This window comes from Melanotaenia boesemani, chromosome 9 (genome assembly GCF_017639745.1).
Source record: "Melanotaenia boesemani isolate fMelBoe1 chromosome 9, fMelBoe1.pri, whole genome shotgun sequence".
In the NCBI taxonomy this organism is placed as follows: domain Eukaryota; kingdom Metazoa; phylum Chordata; class Actinopteri; order Atheriniformes; family Melanotaeniidae; genus Melanotaenia; species Melanotaenia boesemani.
In genome coordinates this window covers 29,894,401-29,912,115 of record NC_055690.1, presented here as the reverse complement: position 1 = coordinate 29,912,115, position 17,715 = coordinate 29,894,401, and the positions used below count along the sequence as shown (strand labels likewise).

Below are 17,715 nucleotides of genomic sequence, written 5' to 3'. Positions count from 1 at the left end.
AGCCCAACAGACCATGCTCCATGAGCCCACATCTTACCTGTTAAGTCTTAACTCTGTCACCCTGCAGCTCAGTCATGGACCTTAACACATCCTCATCTCTCTGCATTTCAGAGCATACTGTAGTATCAGTGGGGAGTATCAGGACAAGATGTTGAGTACAGAGAACTCGTCAGTCAGTTTGTAAGATGTTACAAAAACAATCACCTCATTACAAGTACCTTGGAGTTCATCTGGACATCAGACTGTATGGAAAATGCAGCATACTAAAGCTGATTGCAGAGCAAGGTGTGTTTCAAAACAATAGTTTTTATTGATGAATTAAAACTTTCTGCTCAAGAAATATTGACCGAATAAACTTGCCTCCTGTGGTTCCTTTTTTATGTATGAGATGTGCGCTATGTGTGCTAATGGGGGCACATTGCAGCTAACACTGTGCAGCTGGTCAGTGCTGTATATGTACTGACAATGGTCATTAATGCCCTTAAGAGAGGATCGAAGATGGGGTACAAGCAGTGGCAGCAAAACCAGAGCGCAGCAGCAACAGCCCATCCAGCGTTACAGCATTCAACACAGCAACGCAGCCATATGTTTCAATAACATTCCAAAAGTATTTACACGAGCTGCAAAGATCTCCTCCATTGTCTTTCATGGTGCCTATGCCTCCTCCTTGCAACAATAACTGCAGCCATTTGTGTGTAAAGTTGTGCCAGTTTGCACCTGCCTTGCAAACATACTAAATATAGATGCAAAAATAGCCAGTGCAATCAGTTTCATGTTTGGTAAATCAGATTGCGTGTGTTACCATGATCCATTTGCATCTGCTCCTCTCGATATTTTGTGCTTTCTGGCAGAGATGCTTATATTGCATATTCATCAAGGCAAACACGCAAAATGGAGTGAGTGCATTATTTTGTCCATTTAACAGATGTAATCCTCAGTGCGCCTGGTTAGTAAATTAGCTGCAACATGTTTTTGCGTGTGCTATTAAGCACACGTTTTTAAACCTTTAGTGAATCAGGGTCTATGAGTCCAAAATCAAGACAGATTGGATGAATACAGAGCACAAAAGTGTGACTTACCATTAGTCCTAAATAATAAATCAAATCTTGCTAAACATCCCTGCTAACGGTGTCACTGTGATCAGGTTGAGCTGTAGTTGAGAGATGTCTCATAAAATCATCATTACCATGATGCAGCTGGTCAGGTAGTTGAAGACAGTCGCCTTCAGTTCAAAGTTCTCCCCCCGGATGATGGAGTAGGGCAGCGTGAGCTCGAGGAAGAAGGGCTGGAAGACGGTAAGCTTCGTACGAGGAGCTAATCCAAAGCCTTGAGAGGACAAACAGAAAGTCTCTGTCTCCCAGGTGGTGATGGTGTCTGGGACGGTGAGGGACACATCCTTCGTTCCAGACTCTCTGGATTGGGAGATAAACACCAATACATTCTGTCAGGTAGTAAAACAAACTTAAATAACTCATATCAGTCATAAGTACTCACACTGATGTGTGTCTTGTGTAAATATTGATTTCTTTGTTACATATGTTGCATTGGCTGATTGTTTAAGATATTCTGCTATTATTTACATGTGGTTTGAATGACTAAATGTTAAGGTGCAGAGAAAAGTTTAGGTATTTTAGAAAATCCAACTATAAGTAGGACTGGTGTTACGGGTAAAATAAATGACAGTTTTACTCTCCGGGTTAGCGTAGGCCTCAGCTTTATTCCTCTGAACTTGTGAAACACTCCTTTTCTACACTTGACATAAGTGTGTTTTTTTAAATTAGATTTTTCAGGCGAACAGATGCAGTGCTGGACTGGGCATCGGGTATACTTACCTGGTGGGCTGACGGTGATTTTAGGGCGGGTCTATACCTTGTTTTTTGTTGTTGTTTTTGTTTTTAGGCCACTAATGCATGGGAGAACTGTGATTGGCTTGTGTGTGGAAAAAAGACAGGTCTTGGGGGAATTTATTATTCCTTAGTGTTGCCAACTTAGCGATTTAGCGAGTTTTCAGACCCCTATAGCGACTTTTTTTTTCTTCTTTTTTCTTAAAGCAACTAACAACAAATCTAGCAACTTTTTCTGGTATTATTGGAAACTTTTGGAGATTGACGTGAATGAACATAGTTTACTCTTCCTAATGAGGAGCAGGTGCTGTGCAGACCCATCTCGTACGAGGCTGGGTCTTCTCGCAGCAGCAGCAGCTGTATTCAGCGCAGACAACGTTCACCTCTGTTTCATGACCAGGCTGAAAATGAAATGTACAAAGCTGCTGCTGGAGGATCCTGTGCTGGCTTACCGTCAGAGTAATGTCTATTAATGAAGAGTGTGGACAAAAATATTTAAAAAGTTGAGTGCTGTGACAAGTTTTAGGCACCTAATTTTATTTTATTTTATTTTTTTATTTATTTGCTGTTCTAAACATTTTAGGTTGTCTTTTTATTCATTTTTGCCTTTCCCACTACATCCTTCTTTATGGCCCCATCCATTACAACTATATGTATTAGGCTGATTAGGCTAATTAGCAACTTCTAGTGACTTTTAAGACTTTTAAGTTGCAGTTCTGCTTCGGCTACAAAGTGAATCAAAACAAATCATCGAATCTGATTTGTTTTGTATTAGTGCGACCAGTAAGATGTCTTTTTGTTTTTTTGTCTAACCCTATTATAAACATTGTAATTTCTGAATTTATTGTTCAAGTATTTATCACTAATACAGTGAAAATGAGAGGAAATGTGAATATTTGCTATGCAAGGCGATTTCAGTGTGCACCGCTAAATTTTCTGCTTGCAGTCCTAAAAATTTAAGTTAGGGGCCACTGTGGTTCTCATAAAAAAAGTTAGTCTGCAGCCCTGAGTTAACCTGATACTACATTGTATTTCTAGAATGAGTGTATAGGAGAGAAAGATGCTGTGGTGGTCAAACACATGGACACAGGTATCAAGTGCAGCTGGAACTGGTCTTGGCTCAAATTAGAAGTCAGAGTGAAAGGACAAGAGTTGTCATTTCATCTGTCCGATGCATTAGAAACTTTATTATATATTCATATTAGTCTGTAACTCTGCTTGATGTTTTCTCAAAGTGCACCAGATTGTAGCTTTTAAATATAAAATATCCAAAAATTTCTACTGGGTGAGCATTCCCCGGACCCCTCTAGAGGGGTTGTATCCTTCTCACCTTTTTCACGCCTGACCTGTTTTCATGTCTGTCTCATGCTCTTTTTAGTGTCTACTCAGATCAGTAGAGCCCACCACAGCGTCCTCACCAGCCACCTCCACAGAAAGTGTTCAAACTACTCACCAGGTAAAACAAAGAGGTGTGGTGGTGAGGTGTGGACAATGATTTGGTATGTTGCTAATACATGTTCCATTCTTTGTGAATTCAATCAGTTAAACTGGAAGGTCAGTTTCTGTTTGGTGTGCACCATGTGCCTCTTTTTAACTTTGAGCAGCTGCGCAACTATTTCTGCACAACCCTGAAAGTCAAGCTAAATTATGCTGGACCCTGCCATGACTGGTGTAGGCCAAAGGATTTTCAACAAAGTGTGTGTTAACAGCAGGATAATTTAATGATAAGAACACATAAATGGTTTGTATGATAAGGCATGTGATATATGTTTTACTTCAGCTGTTAACAAATGTGTACAAGTAAGAGGGAATATGTAGCTGCAGGGTAAAAGAGTTTTACCCAACAGACATTTATTGTTACTGAAGTTCTATATAAAGCTCAATCTCCTCAAGTTTAACCACAGTGTTATTGAAGAAGCCGAGATGCTCACCCGACTTGCACCAGGTCCCATATCCAAGACTCAGGGAAGAAAGAGCGGACTGTTTTCACTGGTTCAGCATCCGTAACATAGTCCGCTTGAGGAGAGCCAGGCATACCTAGTCTCACAGGTGGAGCTGATCCACTAAACTGAACATCATACCCACCACGTAGACCTTAAAGAAAATAGTAGAAAGTTAAACAGCAGAAAATACAGATAGTGATACAGATAATTATTAGAATTTTGACAAATATTTGGTGTGACACTTAACAGAAAATGATTAAAATGTTGACATACCTCTATGGTATTCTTTTCCCTTGAATCTGAGGCATTTGGGCAGCCGTAAGACCAAGTTTGTGGCCATTTTCAGTCCTACATTCTACACAATCCAAAAACAAACAACATTAAACATTACAGTTATAACAACAAACAGTTATGTTTTATGAGTATTCACAGGTTTATTCTATACAACATTATTATTTATATTGTATAGCTGTTGTTTAAGATAGTGTTTCTGAGTCCAGATCCTCAGGACGCACTGCCCTGCATGGATGTGTTCCTACTCTGACACGCCTGATTAAGATTAATGAACTTCCTCATCAAGATTTCTGCAAGCCTGTTATGAGCCATTCATTGAATTCAGGTGTGTTAAATATCACCATTGCCTTTAAAACAAATATCACTCGGGTTGCCTCTACAACATGCAGAGTACCTGGACTGAGAAACACTGGTCTAAGATATACCTCAAAAACTCTGTGGGCATCATTTGTGTCTTCTCCAGGATATGGGTATGGCAAAACATATCTTTTTGGTCTCACATGTAAACAGTTTATGGGATCTTGAACCTCATGCGGGACATGAGACACCTTCCTGACAGGTAGCACGTGAAATATCTGAAAGGCAAAACAAGGTTCGAAGTTAAAAAGAGACAAATATTGTTGTGTGGAGTTCTGACAATTGAACAAAATGCTTAGAAGGTCTAATGTCTTCTATCTTTCTCTCCTGAGGACACTAAGACACAAAGATGCCCCAAATTTCTATTTTTAGTGGAACAACCACTGTATAAATTTTGGAACTATACACCAGAGCTTCGGAGCTTGTTCCACTGTCCCTGAAACATCATAAATTAAGCAACCATTACAATGACAGGAGTAACATTATATTTCAAATACTTTTGAAATTTGTCTGTTATTCTAAATTATAACTTATTTTATTTTAATATTTTGTTACTCCTTTTTATGCTAGATTGAAATGCCTGATAAAATTTATCTTTTGCACCAATGTGGTGCTGTTTTGTTTTCTGTATTTGTTTGGTTTTTGATCCCGTTATGTTTTCACACTTTTACACGGTATTCAGCTTTCCTCTGTATTATTATTATTGTCATCTTTGAGAGTTTGTTGTTTCATTTGCATAATAAAAAACAACTTTGAGCCACAATCAACCTTAGGAGTTTCCTGCACTTTATCAACAGTGTGGAACTTAAATTCACAAGATGTTCAATCCCATTGCCGTTTCATGTTTCCTAACAAACAAATGAATGCTGCGTACATCAAATCAAACGTCAGCATATAGTAAGATTTGCTAGTTGTGTTTGATCTTCCTAAATCTTTTGTGATTATCTGTCAGTGTGACAAACATGCAGAACACATGCAAAACTCATATTGAAAGACTCTTTCCTCCATTTTGCCTGCAAGTGTGAAGCATTGCATACTTGCTGTTTGAGGGCTGAACGGTCTATTCGCCCTCCACGCTACGTGGTTTGCAATGGCCCACATTAGCCCTCCATGCAAACGGAGGGTTAGTGTGTAGTGGTCATTTGGTATTGAGCCCAAATGTAACTGCAGCTGATACCAGCAGTTACCTTCTCTTCATTTAGTGTCTTCCCAGGCTCCTTGATGAGAACGCTCTGATCAATGGCACTTAAACCACACAGAGAGTCTGGCTGAGCTGTCAGCTGCATTTTGGTTTGCTCTCCTGGGACAGCTGATGATCGGGAAAACTCCAGCAACACCTGGGACACACAAAACACAGCATTCATAATTTACTGATATAAGAAAAAAACTTACTTCCTACTAAGTCCTATTGGAACACAAAAAACAACTGACTTAAAGACAGAAATAAATCAATAAAAGAGGAAATATAAATAAAAATGAAATAATAAAACAACATGAAAGCAGTTTGTTTCATTCTTTCTTTCATATATTGTTATTAAGGCTGTCAAAATTAACACGCTGCTGGCAGGAAATTAATTTATGTAATTAACTGTGTTAAATTTTTAAAACAAATTTAGTGTATATACAGCGTCCGCCATTTATGACGGTGAGACATGGAGGTGATCAGCTATAAAAAGTTTGGCTGGCTAGTTCTACGGATGGATTTAAAAGAGTCACACTCGCAGGGGATGAGGATCACTTGCACTTTTCTTGCATTTATTTATTTTTTAATTTATTTTATTTTTTTTTTTTTTGAAGAACTTTTCGCAGAGTTTTGCACAAACGTCTCTGTTCTGGTCCTCTCAGTGTCTGTCCAGCGCAGCATGGCAGCCTCCTCCTCTCCTCCCTCTCCTCTCTGAATCATGACCGCTGTTTGTGATCAACTGATTTTTCTGTCCCTGGTATCATCTCTCTTGTTGTGATTACTTATTAGTCAAGTGAGAAGGAGGAAACTAGCAGTTCATGGTTCACACCAGCACAGATTTACCCCAAACAATTTTTTTCGGACATACTAGCAAAAGTAGGCAACATTTATCAGTCTCATGTTAATCAGACCAGTCACAGTTTATTCTCTTGTTGGGAATAAAATATAGTTATGAGATTTGTAAATCACTGCATTATGTTTTTATTGATATTTTACAGAGCATCCCAACTTTTGTGGAATTGGGGTTGTTCATCTAGAAAATTTGAATGCAGAGATTCTGGTAACTTGTTAAATATCATAGTTTCCCTCATGGTTCCACTTGCCTTCTTCTTCCACTGACCTTATTCCTGAAGCATTTCTCAGTAGGGACGTCGGCACTGTGAGCAATCACATTCATGCTGGGAAGGATGGCATAAGCCACAATCTGGACATCCGGAGCCATGTCTGGGGATACTTCAAACTTGAACGACACTTCTCCTTTATTCACTAGAAAAGCAAACCAAGTCTGATATATTTTATATTCTTTGATATTCATTGTCCTAAACATCAATCCAGAGTTTAATAAAACTTTCCTTGATCCTTTAAATTTCAGAAAGAAGAATACCACACAAGTTGCTTTTTACCACTTTGATTATCTTGAATTTGGAACTGTTTTTGTCCTTGCGTGATGATGGCTCCTCTGGATAAGACCTGTGGAGGTTGATATAAGAAAAGTAAAACATAAAAATTAGTAAAAAGGACACTTTAACTTAATTCCTCTTTGTTTTTTCTATAATTCTAGTGAAATATATTTGGAAGTTTATGGAAATGTTCTTTTTTAAAAAAAAAAAAAAAAAACTCTGGATCCACCACATCCATGTTTTAAACACACAGTGGCGTAAACGTTAGTTTGAAACATTTGTTTTAAAACTATTTTAAATCCATCAGATGATTGTTTTTCACTGAATGTGTTGAGGAAAAAAACGGAGACAATTACTGAATGCTGTAAGTTGTTTGTTTGCCACGACCCGCCCTGGATAACGTTAAACTGGGATCAGAATGATTTGTTCGCTGTTTTCAGACCCATTATAAATAATGTGGTTTTACTGGGTCTGTTTTTAGAAAAATAGGTTACAGTTGTTTCTGTTTTAGTAATGTTGGAAATATGTGTTGGCCCTGTAAGTGCTGAATCTAAATGAATCCAACTATTGTTAAAGGCTTTGTTTTTTATTGCAGTTCATTATGCAGTTTACAGGTTTAATGTTAAAATTTTCTGTATTTATTTTATATTAAGGTATTTGAACGTTTTTTGTGATTACGAGAAGTGTGTGATGTCTTCCCCTACAAACTATTAGAATAGAAAAGTTTTACTTTGCTGGTCAGATGTATTTTGGTTCACATTTAAAACTGTTTAAAGTATTTTATATGTTAGGGACAGATTTACTCTTCTGAATAGGTTTCCTTGTTCATCTACAGGTTTCCAAATTCAGTAAAACAAAGAAATTGTCCAGATCCATTTGATTTGAATCAGGTGTGTTGCAGTAGATAAACATTTAATACCTGCAGGACACAGGCCTTTAAGGAGCGGAGTTGGCTGTCCCTGATCTACACAATATTATTTACTGTTATTTGCAACTTTTGTAAGTATACATTTAATTTTTCATCTATTTCTTTTTAATAGTTTTATTTCAGTGTTTTAATTGTTGTGTCCTTTCATGTAGAGCCCTGTGTGCAAATATTTTTTAATGCCGCTCTCACCCACTAAAATTGAGACCATTGCTGCTTGGTTCTGCATAATTTGTGTCCCTCCAATTCATATATAGGCTGTCTATAAGAATTTATATGCGCTTTTTCATTAGAAACATTTTATTCCTTGCCCTACATGCAAAAAATTAAAATATATTTAACATAAATCTCTCAGTTTTTTAATTACTATGTTCATGTAGACTGAGGTTAGAAACTATAAGATGTGTAATTAGCAGCAGTTAATATTAAAAAGACAAAATCTATTAAACAAATGTGCCAATGTCACTTTAAATTTGAATCAGAGCTTAGGGGATATGTCTACTTTTCTTTCTTTTCTTTCTTTTCATATTTCCAGCCTTAATTTTGTTACCAACCTTAGTTGCACTTTCCATCGTGTAGCAAGTTTGGGAGTAGCTGCCCACTCCCGCTCAATACAACCCTAAACCTTCCCACTCCTGCAAGCTTTGCATTGGGTCCCAGTTCTAATGCAGGGCTCTGCTTTATAAAAGACTTTGGATTGATTTTGCTCATTTGATAAAGTGTTAAACAAATTAAATATAATAAGTAAATAAAATATAACTGTTTTCTGAATTATTGAGAGAAGGTGACAACAAATGTTGAACATACAGCCAACGTTACACGGCCAACCAGTGTGTGAAATATGGGTGGACATGGAACGAAGGGCAGCGAAATTAGAGGGTTTGGTGAGTAACCCTGAGTTACCTTTAAAAACATACCTACACTTCTGTCCGTTCATTTCAAGAACACAGGAACTGTTGCACTTGTGTTAATTGGTTCATCTTTGGTCTTTCTGTGTTTACTCTGCAATATGAATCAAGCTTAAAGCTTTTATTTCCTCTGTAAGACTTTATGTTTTGACAAAGGACTTTTTGTTCTTGTTATACAAATTAAATCCTGTTTTTAAAGTAAATATCTTCAATCATTTAAAATCTGTAAATAGAGTGACATTGGATTTTGCTTAAATCTGTTTTAATCCCTGTATTTCACGCACTGATCCTAATCAAAGTTAACAATGATCCTGCTGGACATTGCATTTGGAGAAATATGTTGACTGGCCACCCCACACCATCTGACATTGCAGTACTCATTACAACTAAAAGTGACATGAGACCTGGACCTGCAAATAATGATTAGTTCTTCTTCTGATATTACTCTGTTCAAACAAACAGAAAAACCTCCTCACCAGATACGTCACATAAACAGTGCCCTGTTCTTCTTTCACTAGAGTGTATCTGATGGAGATGTCCTCTTCTTTGCCACAAGAAAGTGGTTCATCCTTCTTCTTCACCTCCAGAGAGCTTACTGTTGTCGTATCAGGGGAAGGAGGAACGGACTCTGACAGCGATTGCCTGCTACCCTCATAAAAAGCAGTTCTGTATCCAGGGTATAACAGCGTTGGTGTGTTGCCCACCTGGTTTAAGGAAATAAAAACAATAGAATGAGCTCATAGCGGTCGATGTAGGAGGAAGCTGTGACATGACTTTAATATGTTCTCTCAAACTCTGTAGTTATACTTTTTTTTACTTACATGGAGTACAACATTCTCACTGAATTCATTTGTACTTAATGAAAATGTGGCCACTCCATTGCTGTCAGTAGTGATATTCTGCAGCCTGCGTGCAGACCAAATTTCCCCCACAAACAAGAACAACGGCATGTCAGGAATGGGCATATCGTTGTAGTTAACAGCCTTAACCTGTTAAAAGTAGAATAATGTATTACTAAGACAACAGATATCAGATGCACTGTGCAGTACAAGTCAGTGATGGCAGGAGCTCTTCTGTTGTTTACTCAGGCAGTAAGTAGCACTAACACTAAACAAGATCAAGTATCAGCTGGGACCATGCAACAGAACAGCTGCAGAAAGAGGGCAGTAGACTATTATTCAATAACGGAAAACACAAGCTTGAAATGAAAATGATAAATAAACATTTAAATAGCAAAATGTATAGATTTTGGGGGATTTTTATATCAAACTGGACTTTCCCATATTTTTTTTAATTTTTATTTACTCCACATGGCCATGTTCTTCTGTTTTGTTTTGTTTTGTTTTTTGTTTGTTTGTTTGTTTTTTGTTTTTTAACGAAAAAAAAAAGCCACTTTTACAGCGACAGTTCAACAATATAGTATAGACATTTTTGTGTAGTTACTCTCTTTCCTAAACTGTGGTACCATCAAACATTACATCCAAGTATTATAAAAAAACAAGATAGAAACAAAACACAAATTAAACCAAGAATCAATTTGAAGACAAATATTTACAGATTTTAAGTGCTTATTAATCTTTTAATTTTAATTTAATTGATTTCTTTTTCATATTATTATACTTGTAGCTTATTTTTGCATTTGGCATTTATTGCCCCTTTTTTGTAGCACTTGTTTACGGTGAACTGCCAGGTTCTCTTGTCCACCACAGTTCATTGCATTGTTGATGGCATGTTAACGTGCATGGCAAATAAATGGATGAGAATCTTTAATTTCTGAGTTATAGTCATACACATATATGCCAATGTATACATACTAGTTACTTACAGCACCAGTCAAAAGTTTGGACAAATTTTTCCATTACATTTAGTGTGTAAATGTGTCCAGACTTTTGACTGGTAGGGTATACATACTATACATAAAGAGATTTTTCTTTGCTTTTCTCTTAATGCATTTGGGTATTACAAATGCCACTTTTGGACATTATGGAATATCCTGAAGATCTCTTTGTATTGTTAGCTTTTAGAGAAATAAAAAGAGATTGTGTGGAAAGTCATCTACCTCCTAATGTTTCACGTGAAGCATTTCAATTGTCTTGTACACGAAATGTACTATACAAATTCATTTGCTTTGCCTTGCCTTTGGCACCAGTTTCCAGTTATTAAAGCATATTGTAAATGAGAAAAAATGTTAAATATGGAACACAGGATATGATGGCAGTAAAATGTCTTCTTCTTTCTGAAGACATAGCATAGTGCTTCTCACAATTTTGTGACTTTGCTGTTTACTAATTGACTCAATTCCAAGCTTGTTTTCTGAATCTAAAAGATGTTATACAATACAAAAAAAACATCTACCAATACTCCTGGTACTCCTGACAGATGATAAAACTTACTTTTCCTTTTAGATCTGATCCTCGTTCATAAAACGTGGGAGTGTCAATAAAAGACAGTTTTCCAATTCTATATGTGAGTCTGATGTTCGTCCTTTGTAGGAGTGAAATACCTGAAAATGAGAAGGATCATTGTTATAACAGTCTGCATATTAGTATTATTATTTGACAAACCAATCATTTTAATAGAAAAATATTAAACAAATAAACATGCCTGTCCCATCCTCCTCTGCTGTAGCACTGACTTCCAACTTATCCACCAAAATCTTTTGGTCAATTCTGGTGAAGTTTGACATCCTGAATCCGAAAGTGGCACAGCCTGTATTGTTAGCCTAAAATAAGTATAATAATATGACATATAGTTATACATGAGTGTAATTATTCCTTTTTAATCTCTTTAGCACAATGATACATGCCATCCCACCTAATACCAGAATGACAGAAACACCTCACATCGCCACATCACAACAATTTAATTAGCTTATTTAAACCTGTCAAACATCATCTACAGCAGTGGTTTCCAACCTAGAGCCCCTCACAAAAGGCACAAGGGGTCCTCAAGGCTTTGACTGTTCAAAGCCAGTGTGATTTCAAATTAAGGCCATGTCCACACAGAGATGAGTTGAGGTATATTAGCTTAATTGCATTTTTTTTTTTAACATTTGGGTGTTTCATTCAAATAGAACCAGTGTTTTGGGAGCCTGAAAAGACTTTTTGCCATTTAATTATTGAGACATATCTGTGAAACATCACAATGCAGATGATTCCTTCTGATTTTGAAAAAGAAAGAAAAACGTAAGTCTATATGTTAGTAACAATAGCCTAATACCAAGCATGGTGAGTAGGGGGGTCTCCTGCTTTTTGGTAGTTGCATGAAGGGGGTCCTCAGGGAAAATAGGTTGGGAACCACTGAGCTACAGCACACATTCAAATAGCCATGAAATAAGAACAGTCAAAGGGATAAAACAAAGGCACTGAGACTTCAGCTTAAATGTATAATTCATTAATGTATTAATCTTCTAAAACACTAACTAGTGAATAGGGAATGTGTTGTCAGCATTGCCTTTGTTTTCCTTTGCTCCTCTGCTCGTAAATATCGTGTTGTTTCCTGGCAGCGCAGAAATATCTCACCATGTGTGTTTTTATTTGCGGATTCTACTTCACTCACATGCTCCTATATTTATAAGTTGATAATTTTCCAGTTTCCTTTGTGTTATCTCTCCATTATCACTCCATGCAGAATGTGCTCTATCACTGAGCCTTATGTTTCTGCTTGTTCTGTTACCTTCACTCAGTTTCAAATCCAATCTAACCTATTTTTGTGATGAGGATACTTTTCCAGCTCCTCCATGCTCCTTATTATCAGTACCTTAGCCTCTTCTGGTGATTCATTAAGTTCGATATAATCTTGCAGTTTCTTGTTTATGTGCTCTGGATTTTTGTCATTCTCCTCAGGTAAGGTGCTTTTTTTTACAATATCCACTTGATCTTTGTCAGATGTTCATTGTCAACATCTGTGCCTTTGAGCATCCTGCCCTGTTTGAAAAGTGTATCCTGCTGTTAACAAAGCTCAGTATAACAGCTGGCTAGTCATTGTTGTTTCTTCTGGGTAGCTGGTGGCAAGTTTCAACCTGGTTGTAATCCAGAGCAATCCCTTTTGACTGCAGAAGTGTTGCTACTTGTTGCTCGGTTGAACTTGTTTCCAGCTCACCGTTGGATTCCCCAGCATCGCCCACTGTCACCGCCCTTGCATAGAACTGTGCTTTAATTGATAGTCTGCTGATCACAATACCATTCATTTGGGTGTTCATAATAAGTCATTTTCAAGTGATTAGTTAATGATGAAGTGATCATTTACAAAACTTTCCAGAGCATTAACAAATGATTAATAAAAATAATATAGTAATAGTTCATGTATGTTTTGTAGATTCACTCATAAATATTTTTCAAATGATTAGACAATGATATAAACTAATCATTTACAAAATATGATTATATGATTACAAATGATAATAAGAAATATCCTAACAATTTATTTGTATCTATATCTGTAAGTTTGCAGTTGTAAGCTGATCTGTTACAAAGCACAAAATGGAACTATGTGAACTGGTTCTATGTCTCACGGAAGATCACAACACTGTAAATTGTAGTTAGTAAACAAACTGTAGTTAGTATAGCATGTTCGCAATCAGAAAGGACATATTAGTTTATCAAGTGTGAGTTTTTGTAGAAAGATGAGACCATAACCATGGCAACTCTACCTTATTTGTTTTTGTGTCACATAGGCCCCTGAACTCGACTACTTCCATTTCTGGAGGGCTATTCAAGGCACCATAATAATGACGTGGGGGAGGCCGGCACACCTCAACTGTAACTGTACTTGGCACAGGCTGTCCATATGTGTACCTAATCAATTGTGAGAACAATAAAAAAAATCAATGAATCATTCACTTAAAGAAAATTTATTTCAAACTGCCTGAAAAACTGAGTTTTTACTTACTTTGCACATACTTCCACATCAAATTCTTCCTGCCCCATGCTTAATTCTTCTTTTACATTTAATGTTACCTCAAATTTGGGTAAAACTGGAGAAAAACCAAACAAGTTATTGTTTATACCTGGTAACAAATGGCCTGGATATTCATTCAGAAAGCAACTCTAACTTACCATACTTTTCTACCTTGAAGTCTTGATATAATTTATCTTCACCCACTGAAACAATGATCCTGTAAATTCCTGTTCGTGCCTCAGAGCTCAAATCATAGGAAAGCTGCAGTATTTTACTGTTGGATGATTCATTCAGCCACTGTCCAATTCTGTTGTTGTGAGGATCCTGTCCAGTGAGACAAATCAGATATAGATGCATTAAAAAAACAAACTGGGAGATAAAAACTAGTTTCAGAGTTGTTTCAAAAACTCTCCAGCCTGTGGTGCAAAACTTTGCCACACTTACACTTTTTGACTCTTTAGTGGGACCAACATCCCAGTCAGCTAAGGAAACCAAAGTCTTTTTTACCCTGCTGAGTGACTTCAGTTCATTAATCAAATAATTTTAGCCCAGAAATTTTTACATGTCTTGGTGCTTTGACTGTATTAGACTGTAAAAAATCAAAAAGTCAAAATGGTAATATTCTGGCAGCTGGGGCACCAGAAAAACATCGCGAAATATAAGAAAAAAACTAAATCATAAAATTACATTCAAATACAGTTTATAACTTTACTTTTACATGGGATCTTTTGGTATATTTCTGCCTTTTAATCTTTAACAAAATATGTTAGCAAGTATAATAACAGATAAATTACATAAAATACAAAAAACTGCATGAGTACAAAACATTAGTGTAAATTACTTTTATCGCGCAAAACTACTATTATTAAATAGTTATGGCATAGTTATTGCAATCACATTGTCTAGGAGACTTTCTGATGGTATGTTATCACAACCCTCCCCCAAGCTCCAATGATGTCAATTTTAGCATCGATCCATCTCTGCATAACACCCTTTACAGAATACTTCCACTTGATCTGATTCAGATTAATAGGAATCTAAAAATAAAACAGTGTAGTCAAAATGACCACTTGTATCATATTTCCTTTGTTTATTCTAAACCACAAAACTTTATTCGCATAGTTTCGGGTGAAGTCAGGGACCAGCAATCCTTTATGATTTTATTTGATTAAATTATTGCTAATTTTATAACTCGTTGCTGTCGGGCAAAATGTTCAAAATTCGTGATTTTTGTTTTCCTTCATAAATCAGTACTATTGGTCACCCTTTATGTCTGTCTGTTGTTTTATAAATATTTAACCAAATATATATGATTAAAACACAATACAAAGTTTGATGACATTATGTCCAGTTATTACAAAACCATACAGTTTTTTTTTTCATTTTTTGAAAAATGACAGTTTTGGAGATAGAAGGTTTGCACCCGACAGCAGCGAACTGTCAAAATGACCATTTTGGTCATTCTTCAATAAAGATTTAGCTCAAAGATAGAGGCTACAGTTCCTTGGGCCTGGGGCCCTTTGCTGCAGGTCTCTGACAGAACTTTTCTGCTTAGCTACTACTAAAAAAAAGGCCATTGGAGCCCAAAAGTCCTTAAAAAACAAAAAAAAAAAAAACAAACAAAAAAAAAACAAAAAAACAGGTGATTAAGAAAATGTAAAGTAGTAGGAATGGTGCATGCCCTGTGTCTGGTTGCAGGGTACGGCCCGGGGGCAGGAGGGGTGTAGGGGTTTGAAGGAGGGTTGAGTGGGATTCGGGGGATTATAGGGGGAGGTGCTGGGGTGTGAGACAGGGATGCTTGTATGTTGTGTGTGTGTCTATGCTTTGGATGATGTTTGTGTGCGTGCAGTAGGTCAGAAAGGTTTATCTTTGGTTTGTTTTGTTCTTTTTAATAATCAAGTTCTTTTGTTTGTTTTTATTTGAACAAATTGTACATATAAAATTGTTTGATGATAAAAATCCATTGTTTGCATTGTGTATTCATCGTGCCAGCAATCTAATCCATATATGCTAATCAATAAATCCACAAGTCAATAAATCAAACATTTTAAAGCATTTGTGTTATTTCAGAGCAAACTCTATTATTGTGCACAAGGGGCAAACATGGACAAAAATGTGTTTGAATTAGTTTATTTTCTTACCTCAAGTGTGATGATGTCATACTGTGAAAGAGAAATAGGGAGAGAAAAAGATTTATTACAGGGCATATTGCTTTACTTTGCTATTTTTTCTTTGCTTGAAAAAATGGCCAAAAAAATTTTTTTTTTGCTTTAGCTGCAGTTCACTGCTTGTTTTTAATTTTCAAGATGTTGCAAAATAAAAAAAAAGTCACAATCAAAAACAAAAAACAAAAAAAAAAAAGCTTTGGTAAATAGACATAGACTAAAGAGGACCTGACTGTACTATTGATCCTTTAGTGGAAGCAGATTGATTATGGACATAAGGCAAAATCAGTTAAATAGTGTGGCTGAATTTTCTGGTGGCCACAAGTTATTGGATAACTGATAACAGATATCAGGGCTACAACCTTTTTCAATTTTTTCCACCCAGTGTTTTCTGCATCTTTTGCTTTCCACACTGTATTTGTGTACACAACAAAAGTTTGTTGAAACATTCCCGATATTCTGACTGCAGAATAAAAGAAGATAACTAATGATTTACAGATACTCACCAGCTGACTAACGGGTCTAAACTTGGAGTCCAGTGTGACAACTCTGAAATGCACTGAGATATTCACAGAAAGCAGATGAAAGCTGTACATTTTATCCACAGTTGTATAAATTGGAAATTACTAAATAAAACCTTTTGTCCTCAGAAAACACCCCAAACATGTAGCTGCAACCATTTTTAACTGTTTGTAAAATAGATAAACCTCTAGAAATGTTTTCGTCACCATCAGCTCCACAGATAATCAGGTCATAGTTACCTGTTTGTCCAGGGAGGTAGATCGGTTTATCTGTTTGGACAAACATTCCTGGCTTGTAGACTTTGATCATGATTTTCCTGACTTCTTTTGAGTGAAATGTGGCCCCTCTTACAAACACCTCAAGGGTCTGCACCTCTTTAGTTTTCACCAAAGGAACCTTTGACAGATAGATATTTTTTTAAATGTAAAGATCATTAATTCATGCAGTGAAAGTTTTCTTTTTCTGTGTTATAATCTTGGCTTTAAAAATAAACATTTAAAAAAGAAAAAAAAAAAATTTTAAAAATGAGCAAATTAATCGGAGACACTCTTAGGATCTGACCGGAAACAGAATGCACTCATGAAACTCTTCACTGGATGTCTTCTCAAGAAGAGTTGTGTTCATGTCTTGGGACCTCAAGGTGACAGTCATGACCAGAGTCTCGCTGGGCTGCCGGAGACTTGCACAGAACCTGGTCTCAGCTCCAGCTTCAAGAACTGCAGGAATGGCCACCATATAATGTCTACACACAGACAGGAGCACACATTTAGGAGTAACTGACATGAAGTAATAACCTCATTCATTTAAACAATCTAAAAATGTTCAATTTGACAAATTTCTTTGATTAACTTACGGTTCAGCTGATGCTAGATTAACACACATCCAACACAAAAAGACACACAGTGTCCATGACTGTGTTCCAAGGAGACCCATGACTGACTACGATGATAATCAAAGTCAGCGTCTGTTAAATATCTGCTGATAAGAGAAACCCACCCCCAGTCACAGTCCAGTCATACTAAACCGTAAAATGGGCATGAGCACGCAGCTGGGTTTCTGTTTCCAGTGGGCGGGGACCAGGGGTGGTATTAGAGCCCTGAGACTGTGAGGATGAACCCTGAACTGCTTTATCTGTTAAACTTTCAGAATATAATTTAAATTGTTAATTACTGAATTAACGTAAAATTGTAAATAGTAACATTAAAGTTGGATGTGTTGAGATGCTGTTCTGCAGACCTTGGTTGGAACCAGTGCTTATTTGACTTCCTGTTGCCT

General features: G+C 36.6%; 1 protein-coding gene across 1 annotated transcript in view; it reads right to left on the bottom strand.

The window, feature by feature from the left end:
• The window catches only part of LOC121645782 (pregnancy zone protein-like), a 32,912-nt gene extending 15,461 nt beyond the window's left edge, over nt 1-17,451 (bottom strand). Inside the window, exons 1-19 of the mRNA XM_041994475.1 lie at nt 17,294-17,451; nt 17,002-17,182; nt 16,680-16,836; nt 16,425-16,477; nt 15,895-15,915; nt 13,912-14,077; nt 13,745-13,829; nt 13,506-13,650; nt 11,459-11,576; nt 11,248-11,357; nt 9,676-9,843; nt 9,331-9,558; nt 7,025-7,091; nt 6,742-6,887; nt 5,626-5,775; nt 4,507-4,656; nt 4,061-4,142; nt 3,776-3,938; nt 1,187-1,412 (exon numbers count right to left, since the gene is read on the bottom strand). Of these exons, the coding sequence (XP_041850409.1) occupies nt 1,187-1,412; nt 3,776-3,938; nt 4,061-4,142; nt 4,507-4,656; nt 5,626-5,775; nt 6,742-6,887; nt 7,025-7,091; nt 9,331-9,558; nt 9,676-9,843; nt 11,248-11,357; nt 11,459-11,576; nt 13,506-13,650; nt 13,745-13,829; nt 13,912-14,077; nt 15,895-15,915; nt 16,425-16,477; nt 16,680-16,836; nt 17,002-17,182; nt 17,294-17,373 (2,496 nt within the window). The 5' untranslated portion in view covers nt 17,374-17,451. The remainder of the gene's footprint in view (nt 1-1,186; nt 1,413-3,775; nt 3,939-4,060; nt 4,143-4,506; nt 4,657-5,625; nt 5,776-6,741; nt 6,888-7,024; nt 7,092-9,330; nt 9,559-9,675; nt 9,844-11,247; nt 11,358-11,458; nt 11,577-13,505; nt 13,651-13,744; nt 13,830-13,911; nt 14,078-15,894; nt 15,916-16,424; nt 16,478-16,679; nt 16,837-17,001; nt 17,183-17,293) is intronic.
• Nucleotides 17,452-17,715: the final 264 nt, after the last annotated feature.